The sequence below is a fragment of the Syngnathus scovelli genome, chromosome 1 (assembly GCF_024217435.2).
Source record: "Syngnathus scovelli strain Florida chromosome 1, RoL_Ssco_1.2, whole genome shotgun sequence".
NCBI classification, from domain to species: domain Eukaryota; kingdom Metazoa; phylum Chordata; class Actinopteri; order Syngnathiformes; family Syngnathidae; genus Syngnathus; species Syngnathus scovelli.
The window spans coordinates 13,325,892-13,347,201 of NC_090847.1; the positions used below are offsets into that span (position 1 = coordinate 13,325,892).

General features: G+C 39.4%; 2 protein-coding genes and 1 long non-coding RNA gene across 4 annotated transcripts; 1 reads left to right on the forward strand and 2 right to left on the reverse strand.

The window, feature by feature from the left end:
- Positions 1–1,879: 1,879 nt before the first annotated feature.
- LOC125979731 (uncharacterized) lies at positions 1,880–6,983 on the reverse strand. Its single transcript, XR_007485396.1, has 2 exons — positions 6,869–6,983; positions 1,880–3,525 (listed from the first exon to the last, which is right to left on the reverse strand). It is a non-coding gene; the product is annotated as an uncharacterized lncRNA (long non-coding RNA).
- On the forward strand, positions 6,810–15,896 carry LOC125979717 (neuronal acetylcholine receptor subunit non-alpha-2). Its single transcript, XM_049738229.2, has 6 exons — positions 6,810–7,095; positions 8,873–9,024; positions 11,970–12,014; positions 12,369–12,478; positions 12,836–13,742; positions 14,405–15,896. Exons 1-6 carry the CDS (start codon positions 6,990–6,992, stop codon positions 14,576–14,578), a joined length of 1,494 nt encoding a protein of 497 aa, XP_049594186.1. The 5' UTR covers positions 6,810–6,989; the 3' UTR covers positions 14,579–15,896.
- On the reverse strand, positions 15,541–17,993 carry LOC125979725 (uncharacterized protein C3orf85-like). 2 transcript variants are annotated; one of them, XM_049738236.2, is made up of 5 exons: positions 17,551–17,991; positions 17,399–17,434; positions 16,986–17,110; positions 16,682–16,767; positions 15,541–15,770 (listed from the first exon to the last, which is right to left on the reverse strand). In XM_049738236.2, exons 2-5 carry the CDS (start codon positions 17,430–17,432, stop codon positions 15,692–15,694), a joined length of 324 nt encoding a protein of 107 aa, XP_049594193.2. In that variant the 5' UTR covers positions 17,433–17,434; positions 17,551–17,991; the 3' UTR covers positions 15,541–15,691. The 2 variants fall into 2 exon arrangements, with proteins under 2 accessions (XP_049594193.2, XP_068507321.1); XM_068651220.1 differs by having other exon boundaries at positions 17,399–17,993.
- Between the last annotated feature and the right edge of the window lie 3,317 nt (positions 17,994–21,310).

Sequence of the window (21,310 nt, forward strand, 5' to 3'; positions counted from 1 at the left end):
CAGTTGTTTGGGTAAGGTTCTTTAGGTTTATTTTGTACCTAAGAATTTAAACCCAATTGCTGTACGTATTTACCGTACTTGCTATTCATAGCTTTTGCTACAAATTCTGCATAATGATGTTGCGTCACTTATGTAGTTTGCCCACTTCAGAAAAGTTGATGTGTTTTTAGAGAAGTGAACTTCTGTTCTCTCCATGGCAAAAGTACAGCACAGCACATTCTGTTTTCTTTTCCTTCTTTCCCTCCATCTATCGGCGGTCACAGCTCAGCCTGAATGTGCCTGTCAGCACTGACAAGCACACACATGGAAGGTTCTTGGTGGTCACAAATTTCCCCTCGTCTGATCCCAGCCTGGTTTCAAATGGGCCCAGCCGGTGGCTCTCAGCAACTCGACCAGTCACACTTAATCCCCCTTGCGTGCGGCATGTTTCTCTATGTGTGTGCACCCAGAATGTGTGTGGTCAACAGAGGTGGGGGAAGACTGCACGACACCTGCAAAGTGAGAAATGGAAAGTGTGAGCTTCCCCGTATGTTTGTGTGGACGTGAGGCAGAACCTGGATGCTTGGGGATTACTTGTAGAGAGAGGACAGAGTCAAGTTAAAAATACAGAGATGAAGCACTATCCCATCAGTCTTAATCTGGCTCATAGAGGAGGTGGCCACATCAGTATCAGCTGCCACTGTGTGAGGTGATCCCGACTATATTGGGACACTGTGTATGCTTCTGAGATGCCCTTCAGAAACATGGGGAGTTAGATAGGAACTCATAGATGACAGCCTTCTGATATAGTGAGACAATCATAATTTGGATCAGCACCATAGGGTAAGCTTTCATGTGTTTTGACAGTTTTTTTTTAACAAAAATGCCTCATAATCAGTAAAATATTCCTGGATCCACACTTGTCATATTCATACCAAAATGCCTCATGGCTCCTGCACTCTGCCACAAAAAAAGCTTTTGCATAATCCTGCAAATACACAACCTGTAAAAAACACCTAACCTAATATCGTAAACATGACAGAGCGACTGAACATTCTAAGCACCTGAACAAATCTGCAATGCTTTTTCACCTTCCCTGTATGATGTGAAAGACACAGACAAGCTGCAGGTTGGAGAAGGGTGCCTTCTACAAGCTGCTCCACCGCATTAATCGGAATTTGTAAGTGTGAAATTGCGATATTTTCAAAGCTTGGGAAACTGGACTTCTTGTGCTTGGTGGCGGTTGCAGCAAAGCTGAGCCCAGCAAAGCTCTGGGTGCTAAATTGAGGGATAATACATTATTAAGCCAGCCATATGGATGAATATTTTACATGGTTCTTCTATGCGGACACATAGTGCGGCAATCCACAATGTTTTAAATCCAATGTTTTTGAGAACATGAAATTGTGTGCGTTATTTTATTTTAACTGAAGATACATTATATGCCAAAAGATCGGATCTCTCCGGTGGAGAAGTTGCGCAAAGGTGAGGGCACAGCAAGGGGACATCAGCTGTGGACTAGAGCATGCAGGGAAGATTGTGTGGCGCTGTCGGGTAAGACAGTGGCAGACGATGCCGAATTAGGGTCTCTTGTGCCGCTGTGAGCAGAACCGTACGTGCCAGAGGCCGCTCGACCGTGGATAAGTCGAGGAGACTCTTCTCTAAATAATTCATTCTTGGGGGGGGGGGGGTGAATGCACACATACACACACACACACAGGCAAACACACAAGTGCAGAGATACCGGATGCATATTTATAGATGGATACAGGAACATTGTCGAAGAAATTAAGAGTATTTTGGTTTAACAACACAAAATGCTTCTGGCGCTTTCTTGGGTTTCAGACTGAAAGGTCACGCACAATTCAGATTATGATCTTTACAAATGAAGCGAGTCATCTGCGTAGCTGTTTTGTTTTATTAGTAGGACATTATTTTGCTTCAAGTAATAATACTGTGTTACCCAAATTAAATCTTTTCATGCAGGTAACACTAATATCAGATAGTTGCTGTTCAGCTCCAAAAGATGTGATTATGATAACGATTAATATTTTATAGTTCATCCAAATACAAACTTCCATCCCCTGATACCGCTAACAGCTAAATTCTAAGCACATGGTAATTTCAAAATTTATTTTCATCATTAATTTAACCTAAAACCTGTATAACTCAAATGATTATTTTTTGGGGGGGAGAATTGAAATAAAGTTTATTTTGCTTTCTCGCAGAAGCCTTAAAGTATTGTGCAAGCGTTGGCTCTTATTTAACACTGTTTATGATTCCTTTCACCTTGAGGAAGGGCCCAGTTCCAGCTGAGGAAGAACAGCCAATGACCATGATGCTGCTCCCACCGTGCTTCACTTTTGGTGTGAGGCTCATTTGGTGATGAGCACTGTTGTTATTCCGTTGATCTTCTAAGGCTGGAAGCTTTGTGAGAAACCTTTACTGTTGAGAGTTATACGGGCCTTTGACTTAAATAACAAAGGAATCATCAACAGTTAGCTCAAAACATGGACAAGACACAGGTCAAGCAGAAATAAACAGCTTCTTGAGTGCAAATCGTGGAAACAAGACGGCAGATATAGCTATTGTCATTCTCCTCAGTTTCATAGGTAGGGTTCCATTCAGTATCACCTTGGGAACTTGGAAGAAATTTACACATTTTTGGTGACTAAAAAATGTTTTGTGCAATATAGCGGTCCACCCATTCATCAATATTTAATGCAAATTGATGAAAAAAATATATCTAATATATTATTATATTAAATATTATATAAAATATTATTATTGTTATTCGACATGCAGATGCACGTGGACCTGTGAAACCATTAGTACTTGCTCTCCTAATCTTCCAATAATCTCTGAACCTTACGTCTTGAGATGGTTTTGTGGGAGATGATGCCTGATTTCATGGAAGGAGCCATCTTGGTAATGAGACTTTCATGAATGGATGTACGTAGCTGTAGATTGAATATGTTTACCAGATCAAAATTCATGTTCTTGTGGCAGAACAGGTTTTGTAATTAAGCAATATATACCTAATTTCATTACTTTTTGTGTGATTGGTGACGGATTCATGGTGTAACCTACCATTTTACCAAAACCAGATGGGATAATATCCAGCTACCCACAACCCTAACTAGAATATGCGGTATAGTAGCCAAAAGGATTGATAATTTTATATCATTGCAGACACTTTAATACAGCATCCACTGAGTGCTTGTTTTAGTGGTTTCCTTGCATTGTGCATATTGTCTTTTTTTTAAAGCATCAATACATTTAAGCTTCTTTCAGTGCATGATGAATAATGAATGTTGAAAGGTGCATTATAGTCTGCCTACCCTAACCCTGCAGTACATTATGTCCGTTAAAAGCTGAAGACACAATGAGATATTGTCAGCCAAAAATCGAGGTCCTCTTGATGCTGTCACTGCAGCTCGAAGCACACGTGATGTGTTGCATATGTGACGTGACAGAAGGCGCCTCATTATCTGTCGCTCTTGTCCAGAGGCGCTGGGCGGTTGGTTATACAACATCTCTTTGACTCTAAATGGGAAAGAGAGACAAATTTCACTGTCAAGTTGCACTGAGACACACTATCCACACTCATACACATCCCAGCGTGCCCTGTAGTGTTGACTACACTGTAAATGACATGATACAATGGCGACATCAAACACACAGGTCAGTATGTGTACGTGTGTTCATGTAATAAAATATACATATATATGGGGACAAGCATTGCAAAGAATGGATGGATGGCTTTGTGTTTGTGTGTGTGTGTGTGTGTGTGTGTGTGTGTGTGTGTGTGTGTAGGTGTGTGTGTGTAGGTATATCTAATATATATATATATATATATATATATATATATATATATATATATATATATATATATATAAGAGAGAGACGGAGAGAGAGAGAAAATTATAACGTCTGTTGCCTTTTTAGCGCTCGTATGTCAAACTTTTATTCGTAAATCAATATAATGATTTGCTTCAACAACGACATTGTATCTAAAAACAAATCAATTTATGTCACTTGTATCTCTCAAGGCATTACTTATTGCAATTCTTGGCCCCTGCTTCTTGGCCCTCTTGGCCCTGCACTTTTATGAACCTCGTTACCTATACTACACGCACGCAACCACATACCGTCAACAAACATTCATGCATGATGCACGAGTACAGATGAGACACAAGAAGCACAGTTGAGTCACATCTGATGACAACATGTTTGACGTGCCAGAGTTCATTCTGCCACCTGACTTGCAGCATGCACACATGCGTACACGTATATACACACTCATAATCCATGCACACACTTACAAACACATTTTAAAAACACTTTGCAAACGTCTTTTTTTGCATCCCACTTGAATTATTCCTAATAAATTAAAACATAAGAACAAAATTGAATTGATATAGGAGGTTCACTAGTATTGCATATTCATCCGTTCGATTGTCTTTCAATTTAGTAATTGTGAGAAAAGCGGATTCATTTAATGAATTCAGTGATACATTCTTCACTCAGCGCTTGACAATAGTCAAGGTGCCACTCATTTAAATGAAAGCTTTAAAGTTTATCATCTCATCATTTAAAGTGCTGGTGGCAACCTCTGTTGACTAACAGATGAGCATGTGTGGGACCAGTGACTTTATACGTATACTTGTGTTCTTGTGCTGCTTTTATCACCAGTTTTTTAAGGCTTACAATAACAAACATATTGTAAGATAAAACCCACAGGCGCAGGCGAGACACAGCTGCTTCCTCTGCTTTAACAAATATTGTTGCACCCAGTCAAATTATGCACAATGAATTTATGCAACAACAGAGGACACAATTATCCAGTCCACAGCAATACACACGTAACAAAAGTAGTTCCTTTTGGTTTCTGGGGTCTCTCGTGCATGTAACAAAACCCACCGCAGTACAATCACACATGCTTCTCCAAACCCAGCTGTCCTGAGTCGTTATGGAAGGAACCGGCAGGTTTCCAGCCCACAAGAAATTTTGTTTCCAAATGATTAGAGGGGAGGCGGACGGGACGATCTGGGAGGCAGCAGCTGCTCGTCCCCCTGGCTCCAAGTGGAGCAGAAAATCAGGATAATTTCATTGTGATAACCAGCCTCCCATCACTGTAGCCCACGATGAGGACAGAAGGAGGAGATGAAGATGCAAAATAGCAAACATGCACTTTGTGCTTGATGCGTTGTTCTTTGTATGTTGTGCACCAAAATAGTTTGGGTCATTTCACCTGCAGGGGTTGCAGATTTGTATCTTTTTATCGTATCTGATGCTGCTTTGTGATATAATTTAACAAAAGTGCAGTTTTTCTTTTCAAAAACAATCGTGGGTTTTGAACTTTTGAAATCACTCGAAAGTTAAAGGGATGTTTAGTAGGAAAGAAAAATGCACTTTTTTCTTTAAATAAATGATTTGATCATTTAGCAGAAACTATAATAGCATATGTTCCTTTTGTCCTCAATTCTTCTACTCAGTCGCTCCCGTGTTTGTTCGGCCCATCAAATGAAAATAACGTTGTTCTGAATGAAAAGAACATTTTATTTTGACTACTACAGTATGATTACGTGTGACCTGTTTCACCTTAATAAATACATTTTGACTGATTGAAAAAGGTTTTGGTGGCCCTTTGAGAATAGTATTTGAGTCCCTATGATCTACTGTCTATACGAGTGTGACCCAAGCACAGCAAGCAAAACTAGTCCAAAACAACCCTTGGTTTTGAAATGATCTTATTTTTCTTAAGCTTTGTTTGTAAATCTTGGTCTATTATCTTTGACAGCCCCCATTGAGTCTGAACAGGATAAGCAACATAGAAAATGGACATTTGTTATACGTAATTCACTAAGCCAACTTCTGAACCATCTACTGTTTATTTATCACTTCAGCTTGACGTTTTCACGCTCTTCCTACAAGATTCTCAACACTTGCAACACTATCAAAAGTGGTATCATCTGGGAGAACCCATGGCCATCAGTCACAAGTTACATGGGTGTCTTTGTAATAAAAACGCATAAAAGTAGCGGATAGTATCATTTCTGGACAATTATTGTCGTGATATAAACCATGTTGGATTATGAAGGCATCACAAGTTGTTTGAAAATAAGTCAATCTTTCATTTTTCTCATCAGCCACTTCTAATGGGCAGTTTTATATAGTAAAGCTGTTATTTGGAGCTAGTGAACATTTGGCTGCACAGTGCACATAGGTACTTGTTCTGGTGATGTTCCCGTGAGTATTTTCACACTTCAATGGAACACCCACACCTATCCTGTGAAAATAACTAATTGAATGACTCCAATACATATGTTTTTCACCGTATGTAATGCATTTCAAATCTCTAGGTAGCTGCATTCTCACTTCTCCACCTGGAAATATCAGCATGACGCGTTATGCATGTTCAATGCATGCTCTTTGACAACATGCTTGAATCTTTTTCCTATTTTATTGCCCTCCAGTGGATGTACATGGAAGTCCATCCTAAAATGAAGCGTCAGTCTCTCGTAATTTCAGGATCGTTGGAGTTTCCCTCATCTTTTACATGAGGTTTTACATTACATCTCAGTCAATTAAAATGTTAGGATATACATTTTGAAACCGAAAGCTTTTGCACTTGAGCGTTTTATATCCTAACATCTTAAATGTAAATACAGCAGAACTATTTGGACACGCTCTAAAAATAGATGAGTCATCTAAAAAAAAAGGGTGATTCCATAATAATAAAGAAAAAATAAAAAAAATAAAGAAAAAATACGTGAACTATTACACCACAGTGTTGTATTCATGTTTGTTGTGAAAATAATCGAAAAGAAATGCTCCACGTTTTTTTCCCTGTGACTCCACCCCTCGTCCTCTTCCTCCATCCTACCTCCTTCTTCACCCTTTGACGCTCCATCCCTGAGTCTGCGCGTGCACGCCGTATCGCTGCGAGGACCGGAGCTTGCACGCCTCGTCTTGATGGAAGCCTCGGCGTGTCCCCGGACCGTCAGATGTTAGCAAAAAGAATCTGCAGAAGCGCACAGGACATGATGAAGTTGGTGCTACTCTTTGTCCTCTCGGCTGCATCTTGCCCGCTCGCCCTCGCCACCATCAGTGGTAAGAATGAACTGATGCGTATGCACGCATGGATGCAAAGTCGTGATTGAGCATTCTTTCGTGTACTCGATATCCTTGATATCCAATATATTAAATGCTGGTTCGGTACGCTCTTTGTCTTACCAAAGACAATTCAACGCAATATAACGATTAGGCTGAGCGCACTAGTAGAACGAATGTGTCTTACTCATAACGGTTTTTTAAAAAAAAATATTTATTATACCACTGGTGCTTTCCACCATTATGACATTTCTGCACAAATGTCTAGTTTGGCATCGCAAATCTACACAAACTACACAAACTGACATGTGCACACTGCGTACTACAGTTGGGTGCAGATGTGTGCACATCCAACATCCTGTGCTTCACTAGTAGTATAGTACTTTACATGAAGTGCCAGACTTTAACTAGTATAATGTCACATTGTATATTACTTTTAGTTATACTGTTATTAGCTGTTTCATGCAAATCACGCCAAAGAAAAATGCACTCTTGCTTTGCCCCACACATGGCGTCATCTTGGTGTTGAAGTGAGTTGAGGCATTTGTTTTTGTTTGCAACTATCAGCAAATATAAACCTTTTTCGTGGCGCCTCAATTACTTGCATATTATGCAAGTAAATTCAGTTATTTGTCATATTTGTTATAACAATTATTATGACTTGTCAATATCAGCAAATACAAACTTTTTCATGGTGCCTCAATTATTTTCATATTATGCAAGCAATTTCAGTTATTTGTCATATTTATTACAACAATTATTATGAGTTGACACTAGAACATGATGAATTTCATCTCTGCAAAAAGAAAACAACTTTGGGCCCAAATTGTACTTCTAATTTGATATGCAAGAAATTGCAGACTACTCACTATCACTATCCCACCCACTCTCTTGAACATGTTAACAACTTAGACCTGCAATAGTCAAAGTTTTTTCTTTCCCATACATTTGAAATATTTCACATGCATAATGTAATGTTTGTATATTCAAGAAACCAAGCCGATCACAATTGTTCCTGATTAGACAGTAGGGATGAGGCAAGACACAAATCCCATGAGACAAGATGTCTCACGAAATCGAGTCCACAAGAACGAGACTAGATTTTTGTAAAATTTCAAACACTACTACTACTACTACTGCTGCTGCTACTACTACTACTGCTAGTAATAATAATAGTGATAATAAAATACCTAATATAAATTTTCCACTTTTCAAAAGGTTCATTTACCAATATGTATCTCATTGTGGTTAGAATGGTATCCTGCACCTTTTGTAAAAGTACTGAATATATACAGAATTTTGCACTTTGATACACTGCAAAATACAACCACAATAACACGTTTGTAAATAAATACTTAAAGTGTCAGTAAGTATATCTGTACTTTAAGTACATTCGATTTTGTGAGATTGTGCACGAGTACCTAATAAACTGGATTGTTCTTCAGGGTAATTTCATATCTAATTGCTGATGAGGTATCCTTTTGCAAAGAAAACTTTAATACACTTTTAAAGTTAAAGTATATTTGGAGCTGTAGGACTTGGTAAAAAACAATCAGAGAGGTGAGACAAAAAGTGGAAAATGATACATTTCTGCTTGTTTGAATGACTGTACCATATTGTTTTTATGTACTACATTACAGTGGTGACAGCTCAACTTGTAAACAACAGAATTAAACCTTTGAATTCTGAAAGGAACAACATACAGCATCAAATGCAGTACCAGACTTAGGGTTGTTGGATTTTATGTTTCACTCTGACTGTCTTCTTTTCATTCGAGCATCAAATGAGTTTGTATCCTTGGCGGAGATGGAGGACGCCCTGCTGAAGAATCTCTTCCAAGGTTATCAGCGCTGGGTGAGACCCATTCAACACGCCAACGATACCATCAGGGTCCGCTTCGGACTCAAGATCTCCCAGCTGGTCGATGTGGTGAGAGCGAATACAACACTGCTTCTGCTTCATAACTTACACTTTACAATTGCTAACATAAACTTACTTACCAATTACACTTCATTCGGTACATATGCACAATGCCATGAAATCCAAGAGCTGCTTTAAAAGGTTTGCCTTTTTGTATTATTATTGCTTTTTAGTGGTGTAAAACTTCACTTCATCATATTGAGGGTTGTCATCTTTATAAAGCCTGAATTTTGTGACAGGGAGAGTACAGGGCAAGACTCACTCACACACTAATGGACTGCAATCATCTTTTTACTGGATATTTATATTCTGGTTTAGCGTTTATGGATATTTATATTCTGGTTTATCGTTTATTTTATGTCACTTATGTTGAAGAGGGAATAGCCCTGCCATGATTGGTGACAATCCAGGCTGTAAATAGATGCATATACAGGGTATGCTTCAACATAGTTCATTTTCAACAATATGGCACACATTGGCCCCAAAGTAATAATTAAATATTAGCTCACTGGGCTCTGCCGCAGCCACAATAATATTGTAAAAGCAATAAAAAACTCAACCTTAACTTCACAAATGAAGATGTGTATGGTGACACTTGAGTCGTGTGCTCTCAGTGTGAGCCAAATGTGTTATTTCTGGTCTTTTTTGTCGCACTTACTGTCCCAACACCCCTTGTTTCAGCTGCTCTCTTTTTTGGAGTTAGCACAACAAAAAGCCACAGGAAAAAAAATGATGTTGATATACGTATGAGAAGTTATTGTTGGATATACTGAGGTGATTGTTGATTACAGTTTGAACTTCAAAGCTCTCTCCCAAAGTTATGGATAATCATAAATTATATGACTTTAGGGGTGTTTGGATAACAAATCCGTTCTGCAATCTAAACATAAAATGCAAATATTCTGAGACTTTCCATCTAGTCCTCTACCAAAAGTTTGGTAAAAATGTTCTCTAACACCATGTTTGTGCTTTATTATTATTATTATTATTGTGTTGAGGGGAAAGGGGAAGTGGAAAGCTGGGTAATAGAGAGCTACAGGAGAACAGAATTACAGGTCGGGCAACTGATGGGTAGCATACTCACCTGTAATGAGAGGCAGGTGAGGGCAAGCAACGCTGATCACTGCATAACAGGACGGGAGGGGGAGGAGCAGAGAAAGAGAACTGTCCGAGGTTCTGATCAGAGCCAGGCATGGCTGAGAAGAATTGAAGGAAGGAAAATCAATGGTTGGATGGCAGGTGGCGCGTGACAATTATTATTATTATTATTATTATTATTATTATTATTATTATTATTATTATTATTATTATTATTATTATTATTATTATTATAAATGAAGCCGAGTTTGTAACTATCTCAGTTCATGAATTTGTGAGCATAGATCCTGAACACTTCCTTTGTATATCCACAAGCATTCCATTTCGGACTGGAGTGCTCGTTCAATATTTCAGAGCTGCAGCTGATAGGATGAGATGCTTTGGTTTGCTCAAAGGGAGGAAAATGGAGGATGCTAATGGATGAACCACACTCCTCAGCGTGAAATATTCATCGCTACCATTTTAGCTTCTACCTGCCACATGAGCTGAATTCAAAGTCACTTTTGGGGTGAGAGAAAAAACTTTCAGTCGCTACAGCCAGATGGTCCTTTTGAATTTTCGACTAACGAGGGGAGAGTGCTGTGACAATGTGTTGTACGCTGCCCCCCTGAGCCTGCCTATTTGTCTGCTGCAAAGCTCATTATTAGATCTTGCTTCACCTCTGCTCAGTGTGATGGCCACAGCATCCAATTAAGGGTGACAGCTGGGGTCAGGGATCATAGGAAACACTCCCTCACCTGCAGACCTCTGGATCTTTTAAATAATCTATTTTCTTGACATCTTTTTCTAGTCTCGTCCCTCCATCTCATCTTAAAGAGGCCTATGATCAGTGCTCTTGTCCTCCTTCATTTAGGTCCTCAGGTTTTTATGGCCTTTATGAATGTCTGGGGAAAAAAAAATGAGATTCTTTAAACTGATATGCCAAGACATCACAACATTAGAGGCCTCAACATATGACTGTACATTTAATTTCAATTTCATCAGGTGCATCTGCACAATCTAATGAAAGCTAATTCCAAATTCTGTCCCTAAAAGGTATATAATCTCCACCTCTCAATATGATGCAGTTTACTTATACTTACAAACACAACAATATGTCAGGAAATGAGATGAGCCAGGACGGCCAAATGCAGCTTGGACCAGGGTTTATTGAAGGGAAAGGGAGTTGGAAGTGAGTCAGGTGGGGAACCGAAGACACATACGGGACAGAGACTCACAGCCAGCAAACAGACCAACCAACAGAAGTCCACTTGGACAAGGATAGAATTCTGACCGTGAGCCTCCAGACAAGACCGAGGGGTAACCAGACAACAGGAACACCGGGTGCGGACAGGCACGGAAGACAACAGTAGACACAAACAGGGAGAAACACACGGGCAGGGCTCAAATACATAAGGTAACAAGAGGAAGCAGGTGACAGACATTACGGTGACGAAGGGATGCGGCTTAGGGAAGTTGTCGGCCGAGCGTGCTCTGGCACGGGCGTGACACAATATAGTTGATATTTCTTACATAATCTGGACATCTTCCTGACAGTGTTAATATAAACTGAACATAGAGTAATCTTTGCAGTGGCAGATATATTTACATCTTATCTGTTGTATCTAATACATCTATGCAAGTGTAACCAATGAGGTGAATGATTAGTATAATTGTCTAAATGACTATTACACACACCATGACTCTAAATGTTTGTCACTGTCATTTAGCTTATGGTGGATGAACCAAATACATCACACAAATACCATCAACTCAATTAACTTTTATAATTATATCAACCATTGGTTATTTTTGAGCATGTGATTATCTCTAATACATTTTTCATGTTACTCTTTTATTTGTGCTAATATGATTAGGATGAGAAGAACCAGCTAATGACGACTAACGTTTGGCTTTGGCAGGTAAGCAGCAGTCAACGTTTATATTACTGCACTGTTTATTTTTGTTGAAAAAGACGATCATATACACACATTTCACAGCATATGTGGAAAAAGTTTCAAAGCTCAATCATAATGAGGAAATTCGCCATTGAAAATGGATAGACACATCTTGCATTACATAGTCCATAAAAAGACACAACAATCAAAGTTTCTCTATGACTATAAAATTCTGCAAAAAGCTACTGTGAGTAACTCACGGTAATAACGACCTAACTTTCATTTTGATGCTTACAGTTACTGAATCAATTGGTGTGTGTGTGTGTGTGTGTGTGTGTGTGTGTGTGTGTGTGTGTGTGTTGTTTTTCTGTTGAGCAGCAGTGGCTTGATTACAAGCTGCGTTGGAATCCAGATAAATATGGAGGCATTACTTCCATTCGAGTTCCATCTGAAAACATTTGGCTCCCTGACATTGTCCTGTACGAAAAGTAAGAACCGACATTTTCATCATTTTTCCACAAAGGTTGCAAGAAGGCAAATAAAAAATGTGCTAAAAAGGAAGAAAAACCTAATGCATTGATTTTAAAAGTGTACCACTAATTGCACTAGGAAATTCTCTAACAGTGAAGAGATGTGAGAACCACTGCATCATTTTAAGAAGAAACATTATCAGAGACAGTCAATTAACATTGAAAAGGAAAACTAGAAAGCCAACAATAACGGTGTCATGGCAACATTCTAGAGTTCATTGACTATCCTACATGACCATGTTTTATAGAAATTATATATTTATTTATTTAAACAATCCCAAAAAGATAGACATTCTGTGACTGCTTTTTCCGTAGTGCTGACGGACGGTTTGAAGGCTCGCTGATGACCAAAGCCATTGTCAAGTATAACGGGGTCATCACTTGGACACCGCCTGCCAGTTACAAGTCGGCCTGCACCATGGACGTCACCTTTTTCCCTTTTGACCGCCAGAACTGCACCATGAAGTTCGGCTCTTGGACTTACGACGGCAACATGGTTGACCTCGTTTTGATTGACAACCACGTGGACCGGAAGGACTTTTTTGATAACGGGGAATGGGAGATCCTCAACGCCACGGGTGCAAAGGGAAACAGGAAGGATGGCCTGTATTCCTACCCCTTCCTCACCTACTCCTTCATCTTGAAGAGGTTGCCATTATTCTACACTCTCTTCCTCATCATCCCTTGTCTGGGGTTGTCTTTCTTGACTGTGCTGGTCTTCTACCTTCCGTCCGATGAAGGGGAGAAGTTGTCGCTCTCTACCTCTGTCCTCGTGTCGCTCACTGTCTTCCTCCTCGTCATCGAGGAGATCATCCCCTCGTCTTCCAAAGTGATCCCGCTTATCGGCGAGTATTTGCTCTTTATCATGATCTTTGTGACACTCTCCATCATAGTCACTGTGTTCGTCATCAACGTACACCACCGCTCGTCGGCCACCTACCACCCCATGTCGCCGTGGGTTCGCAACCTCTTTCTTCAAAAGCTGCCCAGGTTGCTGTGCATGCGAGGTCACATCGACCGGTACCACTACCCCGAGCTGGCTCCTGAAAGTCCCGAGGTGAAGCCACGATCTGGTGCTCGGAGAGCAGGCCAAAGGGCAAGTGGAGGACAGAGTGCTTCTGACGGAAAGGAAGACGAGGCCTGGGCCACCATGCTGGAGAAAGCCATCTCCTCAGTGCGCTACATCAGCAGACATATTCGCAAGGAACACTTCATTCGAGAGGTAAGATAACCTCATAATGGTTGAAAGGGTTTGTGTTGAAAACTGAACCTGTCACTCTCCAGAACATAACTCATTTCTACTAATTACTCTCAACATAGGAACTCAAAATCTATCAATTTGGTCAGGTTTCTAAAAATAGATCTTTTTTGTTATTCTCTCACAAGCTGCCTCACCAGAAGTCCTGTGGCAGTTGTTCACCGCTCGTCCAAAGCAGTGATTCTCAACCAGAGTTCCGTGGCACACCAATGTGTGCTGCGAGTGCTTTACTGCCAGTCAATTTAAAACTGTGGGGGGCACAGACTTTTGCTATGGGAGGCTGGGTTCAATTCTCACTAACTGCGAGAGAAGACTTTGATGAGTTTAAAAGGTTTCTAGCTAAGTGTGCATTTACTGCAATGTACTGCTACTAGTGTAGTAGCACAACCATACACCCGTAAAATGTTCAAGACACATTTATGCAGAAGGTAATCAAAAGACATTGTGAATCGTATCCAAGCAGTCGGTGCACAATCGCTTAATATTTCCGCACAAAGGAAAATTGCGACTGGTCATTTTGAGTCACCCTCCCTCATTACAGGTCTGTGTGAATGGGTGTTGTTTTAAATACGCTGTCAGTATGTGGAAAATTTTAATTGTTACACTCACATCCCCTTTTCTTCCAGGTGGTTCAAGACTGGAAGTTTGTGGCCCAGGTGCTAGACAGGATCTTCCTGTGGGCATTCCTAACTGTTTCCATACTTGGCACCATCTGCATCTTCACTCCAGCTCTGTACATGTTCTTCAAAATCCCACCACCAATTCCAAGTGAGGATCCAACTTCAAGCTCACAGCTGTAGCATAGATCACTTGATTTTTGAGTCAATAACTCAGTATTAATTATTTTATTACAGGGGATCTGTTACACTTGTAATAATCCTTACACTTATCATGTAAATCTCTTCCACATACGTAGCTCTGTGTGTCTGAAACATCTGTTTCTTCAATATGTTGTTTTGACAGATTTTAATTGTTTTGTCATATATCAACTTACTCAAACCCCTTTGACACTACTTTAAGAACATTGTAGTTTTCATTGGCTAATTTTCTTCTTCCAATATATGCAACAAAAAATGGCAAACCTAGATCAAAATAAGTACTGTATAGACAAATGTTCACCGCTACCTTGGCTTGAAATGTTGATTTGCACTCAGTGATCACAAGTATATTCTAGCTACCACTGACTATAGTATAGTATTGAGGGTTGAGGGTTGACTAAGTGGTAGAAAAAGGACTTAGTTGTATACATTTTTAGGTCTTCCAATACATTTTATTTTAATCAGTCCAGCAAAACCTCAACGTGATGCTGATGCATGCATGAAATTGGAGCACATGCAAGAATGGCAATGCAATGTTGTCAGTAGATGACAGTACCCCCTAGTGGTCGCAAAATATGAAAGAACTTTTGATTCTGATAATCCTGAATATCCTAAATCGCCACTATTTCTATAGTTCATCATCATCATCATCATAAAAAGAAGAAGAATGTGACTTGAAATGCATTATTATTTTGTTACCAATATTTGTTGCAACTGTGATACTCTTCAGTCATCCATTTCACAAAATTTACAGAATTCTACCTCTTCTACACAATAAGAACTGTTTGTATTTCAGTTTTTCTATTTGAAATGCAATATCAAAGTGTGTCTCAGCCAACAAAGTTCCAAATGATGTTCCATCATCTCTGGCTCATATGATTTGTTTCTTGTGATATTGTTGGGTAGACGGTGCGGTCAAATTATTACCATAAACATAATGCGTTAAATTGCTACTTTTTAATCTCTTATTTGCGTTGAAAACATAGGTACAGAGCAGTTTTACAGTACAACCATGGAACATTCCCTTGGCATTAGCCACATTATAATCATGTTTGTCTATCATGTCAACCCTCATATAATTTGTTTTTGTCTTCTCTATTTGCGTCCTCCGGTCTGGCTGTCCAAGTGAGCTCTCGTATTGCGCAACATCTCCATGTACAGTCTGTGATTCTCACTGCAACATCAATGGAAACATGTTGTTTATGACATTACTATTATCATGACATTATTGATTATAAAGTCAGCTCAGCCCCAGGTGATGTAAATAAATAAAATATCAATAAAAAACAAGTACAAATGATGCATTGAGTGGTATTTTTATATGTTAAAAAACTGTGCTACACCGTCCACTTAGTAGCTAGGAAAGCAAGCAGAAGAACTAACGTCAGCACTCCTTACCATACCATGTCCGTATCAACATTGCACATTTGTATAGTTGCTTGTTGATAGGCAGAATGTGTGGGCCGTGTAATAATGTCCAAAAATGTCCAATTCACAAAACAACAATGCTAACTGCAGTTTGAATACAATTCTGCTGGCGTAAACTTGACGCTCTTCAACTGAAACCTGATCATGACAGTAGTGATTGTACACGGAAAGGAAATCGTCATGCCAGGCGTGATTGTGAGCGAATACTTAGGAGAAGTTGCTTTTTTCTTGCCCAGACAACAAAAAAATACTAAATGTCAGAAAACAATAGCAATCATTGTAAAAATTCAACATGCACATCTCCACTTATGTCCACTCTAACATCCAAAAATATCAAAACAAGTGCCTTTGTATTTTGGATTTTATAGGCATTATAAGGCCTTCCTCGCCGTAGGCACTTAAGGAGGGAAACAGTCATGTCCATAAACTCCAAAATGTTGCAGAAATCATTCTGACAATGTTAGAGATTCATGTGGGCATGCGTAGACATGTGCATGTAAATCTTCGTGACGATTGACAACAGCTTTCTGACAGTCTCGTTCGCACCTCCTCAGTCAGGATTCCAAGCTTGCGTTCTGTAAATGTCATCACTCTCTTCCTAACTGTCATTATTCTGCCATGGTGTTGGGCTCTACATTAAAATACTTTGTCACTTACTCCGCCACAGAGCGGTCAAACATCAGGTGACCCATATCCATGTAGAACTGGGCATCTGTTCGAAGGGCTGTCCAGTACTCGTTAGCCTGAGAGACAAAATCGATGTCAAGGAAATTCATACAAAATGAAAGATCTTTTTTGACCATTGCACACTACTTGAAGCTCCACAAGTCATTTCAGCATAGTTCCTTAGCAATGAGAAGTCACAAAGGGTGCCAAAGCAACACATTCATTTATGAAGGAATCAGGTGTGTTTTTCAGCAAATATGTGCCGTTTGTCCAAATCTAGTGACGACCACATCACCTGCTCCTGGATGGTGTAACCCCACTGGTTCTGAGAATTGTGGGGGTCCCAGTATCCTGACTGTCTTTTCAGCCGGATGAAGCGCTTTGCTTCCTCATCTTTCATAAATGGGGCCGCCAAAACCCCTAAATATAAAATGATGACAGAAGATAGCTTGAACAGTGCAAAGGACCCTGGACAAAAAACGCATTCTGGGCTGAAGAATGATGAATTAATGGAGTTGGAAAAAAATATAGTAAACAAACTACCCTTCAGTTTTTAAATATGCTACAAGCATATTGTACAGCCAATCAGAGTAAATTGCACAATCCAATAGAAGAGTAATTTGTAACGTGTTATAATAAATACACATTAATATTTGAGTGACCTATGACTTGATGATGATAAAATAATTATGTTAATATTGTACTTACCAGTCAAAAGAGCAAAAAGCATTACAAACTTCATGTCTATAAAAAGAAAAAGAAAATAGTATTTTAGGTGCATCGTTTCAACACAAAATTGTTTAGAGTAAAATAAAATACAGTACATTATTTATCCTGAGAAGAAAATGCTCCAAATTTACCTGCAGAGTGAGTGCTGATCTCAGCTTCAAACTGAGAACCTCACAAATGAATGTGGAAGAGAACAAGAGTTTCTTTCAGCAAGAAGCTGAGAGGAATGCGTTAAGTCAAACAAACAAGACTTGGAAGGTAACTGTCCAAAACACACACAATCACACACACACTGCTCCTTCACTTTGGGAACAAGTTAAGCTCTGAGATTTATAATAAAGACAACGACTGTATTAAGCAGTCATCAATGTACAATTTATGCACAATACCAATTAAAAAAAAGCAAAGTCTTGCTTTGAAAGAAAAACATATACAAATAATACATGCAAAATATACAAAAAATACATGCATACAAACAATTCTACATTTTAATGAGCTCACTTTCTTGAGGTACCGCTTAAAATTTTTGAAACATGAATAATTCCGAGCATGATTTGAGATTTAAGAGGAAGCCATGCAGCAAAAGCAATACATGCAGTGGTAGTTTCTCTGCCCTTTTTTTTTTTATAGATGTGTAAGTCATGCCCCATTATCTTGTGCCGTGTACACTCTCTGACTACCGTTTTCTAACAAAGCTGTTAAAACTTTGAAGTTATGGTCCCATTTTAATATTATCAATGTTTCTTAATTTTTATTTAGGAACCCTGGCATTTATGGATGTGATCTGTAAATATATTGTCAATTTAAATTGCATTGTTAAATAAATAATATTCTCTACTTCTACTTTCTCTTTGGAAGTGTGTGTGCATTTATCTGTGTGTCTCAGTACAATAACGGTTCCTCCACTGGGTGGGGTTCTGACTACATTCATGAATGGCTCCAGCAGCCCTTTAACTAATGAACCACTTCTGTAGAGCTGCACTGCACCATAGTGAGATTAATACTTGGAGTACCTTATCCAGCTAGTCATTGAGTTTAGGTCCGACCGCATTACATCAGATGGATGAACTTAAATACAACAAACTACAAGACACCCAAACATCATTAGCTGATCCACTTCTACTCAAGGAAAAAAAAATGCAAATTTTTGTGACAGAATTCCATTTGTGTCCAAACATTCCAATTCTCCACCACGGTCTTTGCTGTGACCGCAGATGAGAAAAGAAGCCAACAAAAGAGAGAACTATAAAAGAAAATTGCACACACACAAGGAGATGCAGAGCCAAGATAAAAGAGTGAAAAAGCAACGCCACAACATTTAAGTCCATTAGTGGAACACTGCTCATGTATTAAAGATAAGAGAATTAACATCTCCCTCCGCTCTTTGCAGTATTTTCTACACTTACCTCTTTACTGTCTCTCTCCTGGCACACACCCACAGGAAGACTATTGTTCTATAGTAAAAGTAACACACCATTATGCAGGTTGACATTAACATGATGAACCAATGATCTTTCTGTTGTCTATCGACATGCATGTTTGAATTTTTAAAGACTTTATTGGTGCTGTTAATTGTCTTGCTGGCTCAACTGTTGGAGCTCAAACTGGGGAGCTTTTGGGAGATATTTTATTCCGTAATGCAGTTTTGTGTGTGTGCAACCCTCAGGGCACAAGATGGGGGGGTGAATATATTTAGTGCAAGCAAACTGTTTTCACACTTGAGAAGGACAAATTTATATGGAGCATAATACTCTCTTAAATACAAATCCTGTTACTCACTAAGATGCAACTACCATTGCATTGTATTCATCCATCCATCCATTTTCTGAACCGCTTAGTCCCCACGGGGGGTCGCGGGCGTGCTGGAGCCTATCCCAGCCGTCATCGGGCAGTAGGCGGGGGACACCCTGAACTGGTTGCCAGCCAATCGCAGGGCACACAGAGACAGACAACCAATCGCACTCACACTCACACCTAGGGACAATTTGGAGTCTTCAATCGGCCTACCAAGCATGTTTTTGGAATGTGGGAGGAAACCGGAGTGCCCGGAGAAAACCCACGCGGGCCCGGGGAGAACATGCAAACTCCACACAGGGAGGGCCGGAGGTGGAATCGAACCCGCACCCTCCTAACTGTGAGGCGGACGTGCTACCCAGTGCGCCACCGAGCCGTGCATTGTATTCAATTCGTGAATAAAATGTATGTCCATTAAAAAATTATAGTGTGAATTCTGTGCATTGGAATGTGCGATGACAATGGAAGTTGGGAATCAAACTCTTTCATGGAGTAAACCATTCTGGCAGTTTTTCAACAGCACAATTTAGATTAGATCAAGCACCAAGACCCGTTAGTTTGTCACTATGTAAGTTTGACCCAGTTTTTCGAGTCTGCTTCCTTCTAAACAGCAAATCAGATCATCAGCTCACTACTTACTCTCCAGCTCTAGTGTACAACATGCAGCTATTGCACACTATTGACTTTCGATTTCCGCCAATTACAGATATTCAAATAATGATGTCATACATCCGTCACATTAATCACCTGTCACTTAAGCATTTGTTTTTGTTTTTTGTTTTACATTTCAATGTACATGTACATCAATTTTACCTTCAGGAGAACCCCTTAAAATGGACTAATATCACGTGATATACTATATTTGGTCTTGGAAAATGTAAAACATTATCTTTTAGTCCAGCATTGAGCTCTGTGTCCTCTATGGCTGTCCGAGCACACATGGATTAAATTCTATAGCAAATAAAATCTAAATACACGATAGTCTTCCAAAAGAGTGCCTTGAGACATGAATGCAATGGCAGCACTGCTTTTTGAATGAACTACAGTAAAACCGCGTGAAAGAGAGTGAGTCGATAAGAACATTCAAAGAGTTTTCCCACCTCATTGCTTCTTGGATTCTATTTCTTCTGGGAATTGTCTCCAGAGCTCATCTGCTTCTGAGCCACACTGGCCTACAATAATGATAAAAACAACCAATATTTGGTCGAAATGTTGGAAGTGTGAACATGAGTAAATATTATGTGACAATTAACTGATATCAATGAGTACACCTGCAGAATGTAACACAGGCCAATTATATAAAACTACCAACATTTTCATAGTACAGTATTAGCAAGGGTGGAGTAGCAAGAGTGGGACGGGGGTGCTTTTGGGGGCACTGTCCTGAAATATGCTTGGACTCCCTAGGTGCCAGGCCAGATTGGATATTTTATTTCGCAACATGGAGGGACCGGGCCGGCCTACGAATAGCAAAAATCCTCATAAATTGACACCCACTCAAATTCACTGGGGATAATTCATTTATTTATTTTTTATAAGGCTCAAACATTCTTTGAAATGCTGATAAAGATTTGCTATATGAAGAACGGGGGGAATACGTGGAAAAAATGTGCAGAGGTCATATGACCTGCAGTCACAAGGCCAAATACTTTCAAAAACAAGCACATGGTAAACAAAAATAAAATAATACATTTAAAAAAGTTGAAAGGGAAAAGGAGCACGTGTCGGGGCATCCAAACCCCCATTTCTTCACATCTCTATTGTTTGCTGAATTTCATATAACATGAGTTTAAAGGTTATTGGTTTATTGTGAATACACCCACATTCCATTTATGAGGTGTGCACAGTTGTGGAGCCATATACCTATATTTGCTTGTTTATATATCTGCTCTTGAAAAATGACCAGATTTCTCACCAAGTAAATTTGCAGGTTGGCTAATTTGTGACAAACATCATAATTATTTCAGTTTATCCAGGTTTTTTAAAATTTCTTTATTTCTGACCTACACGATTAAAAGCTGTATCATGTTATTAGGATGAATCCTAATGTACATTTTCTGGCAAAATAAGTTTAAATCGCACCTTGACCACCACAAG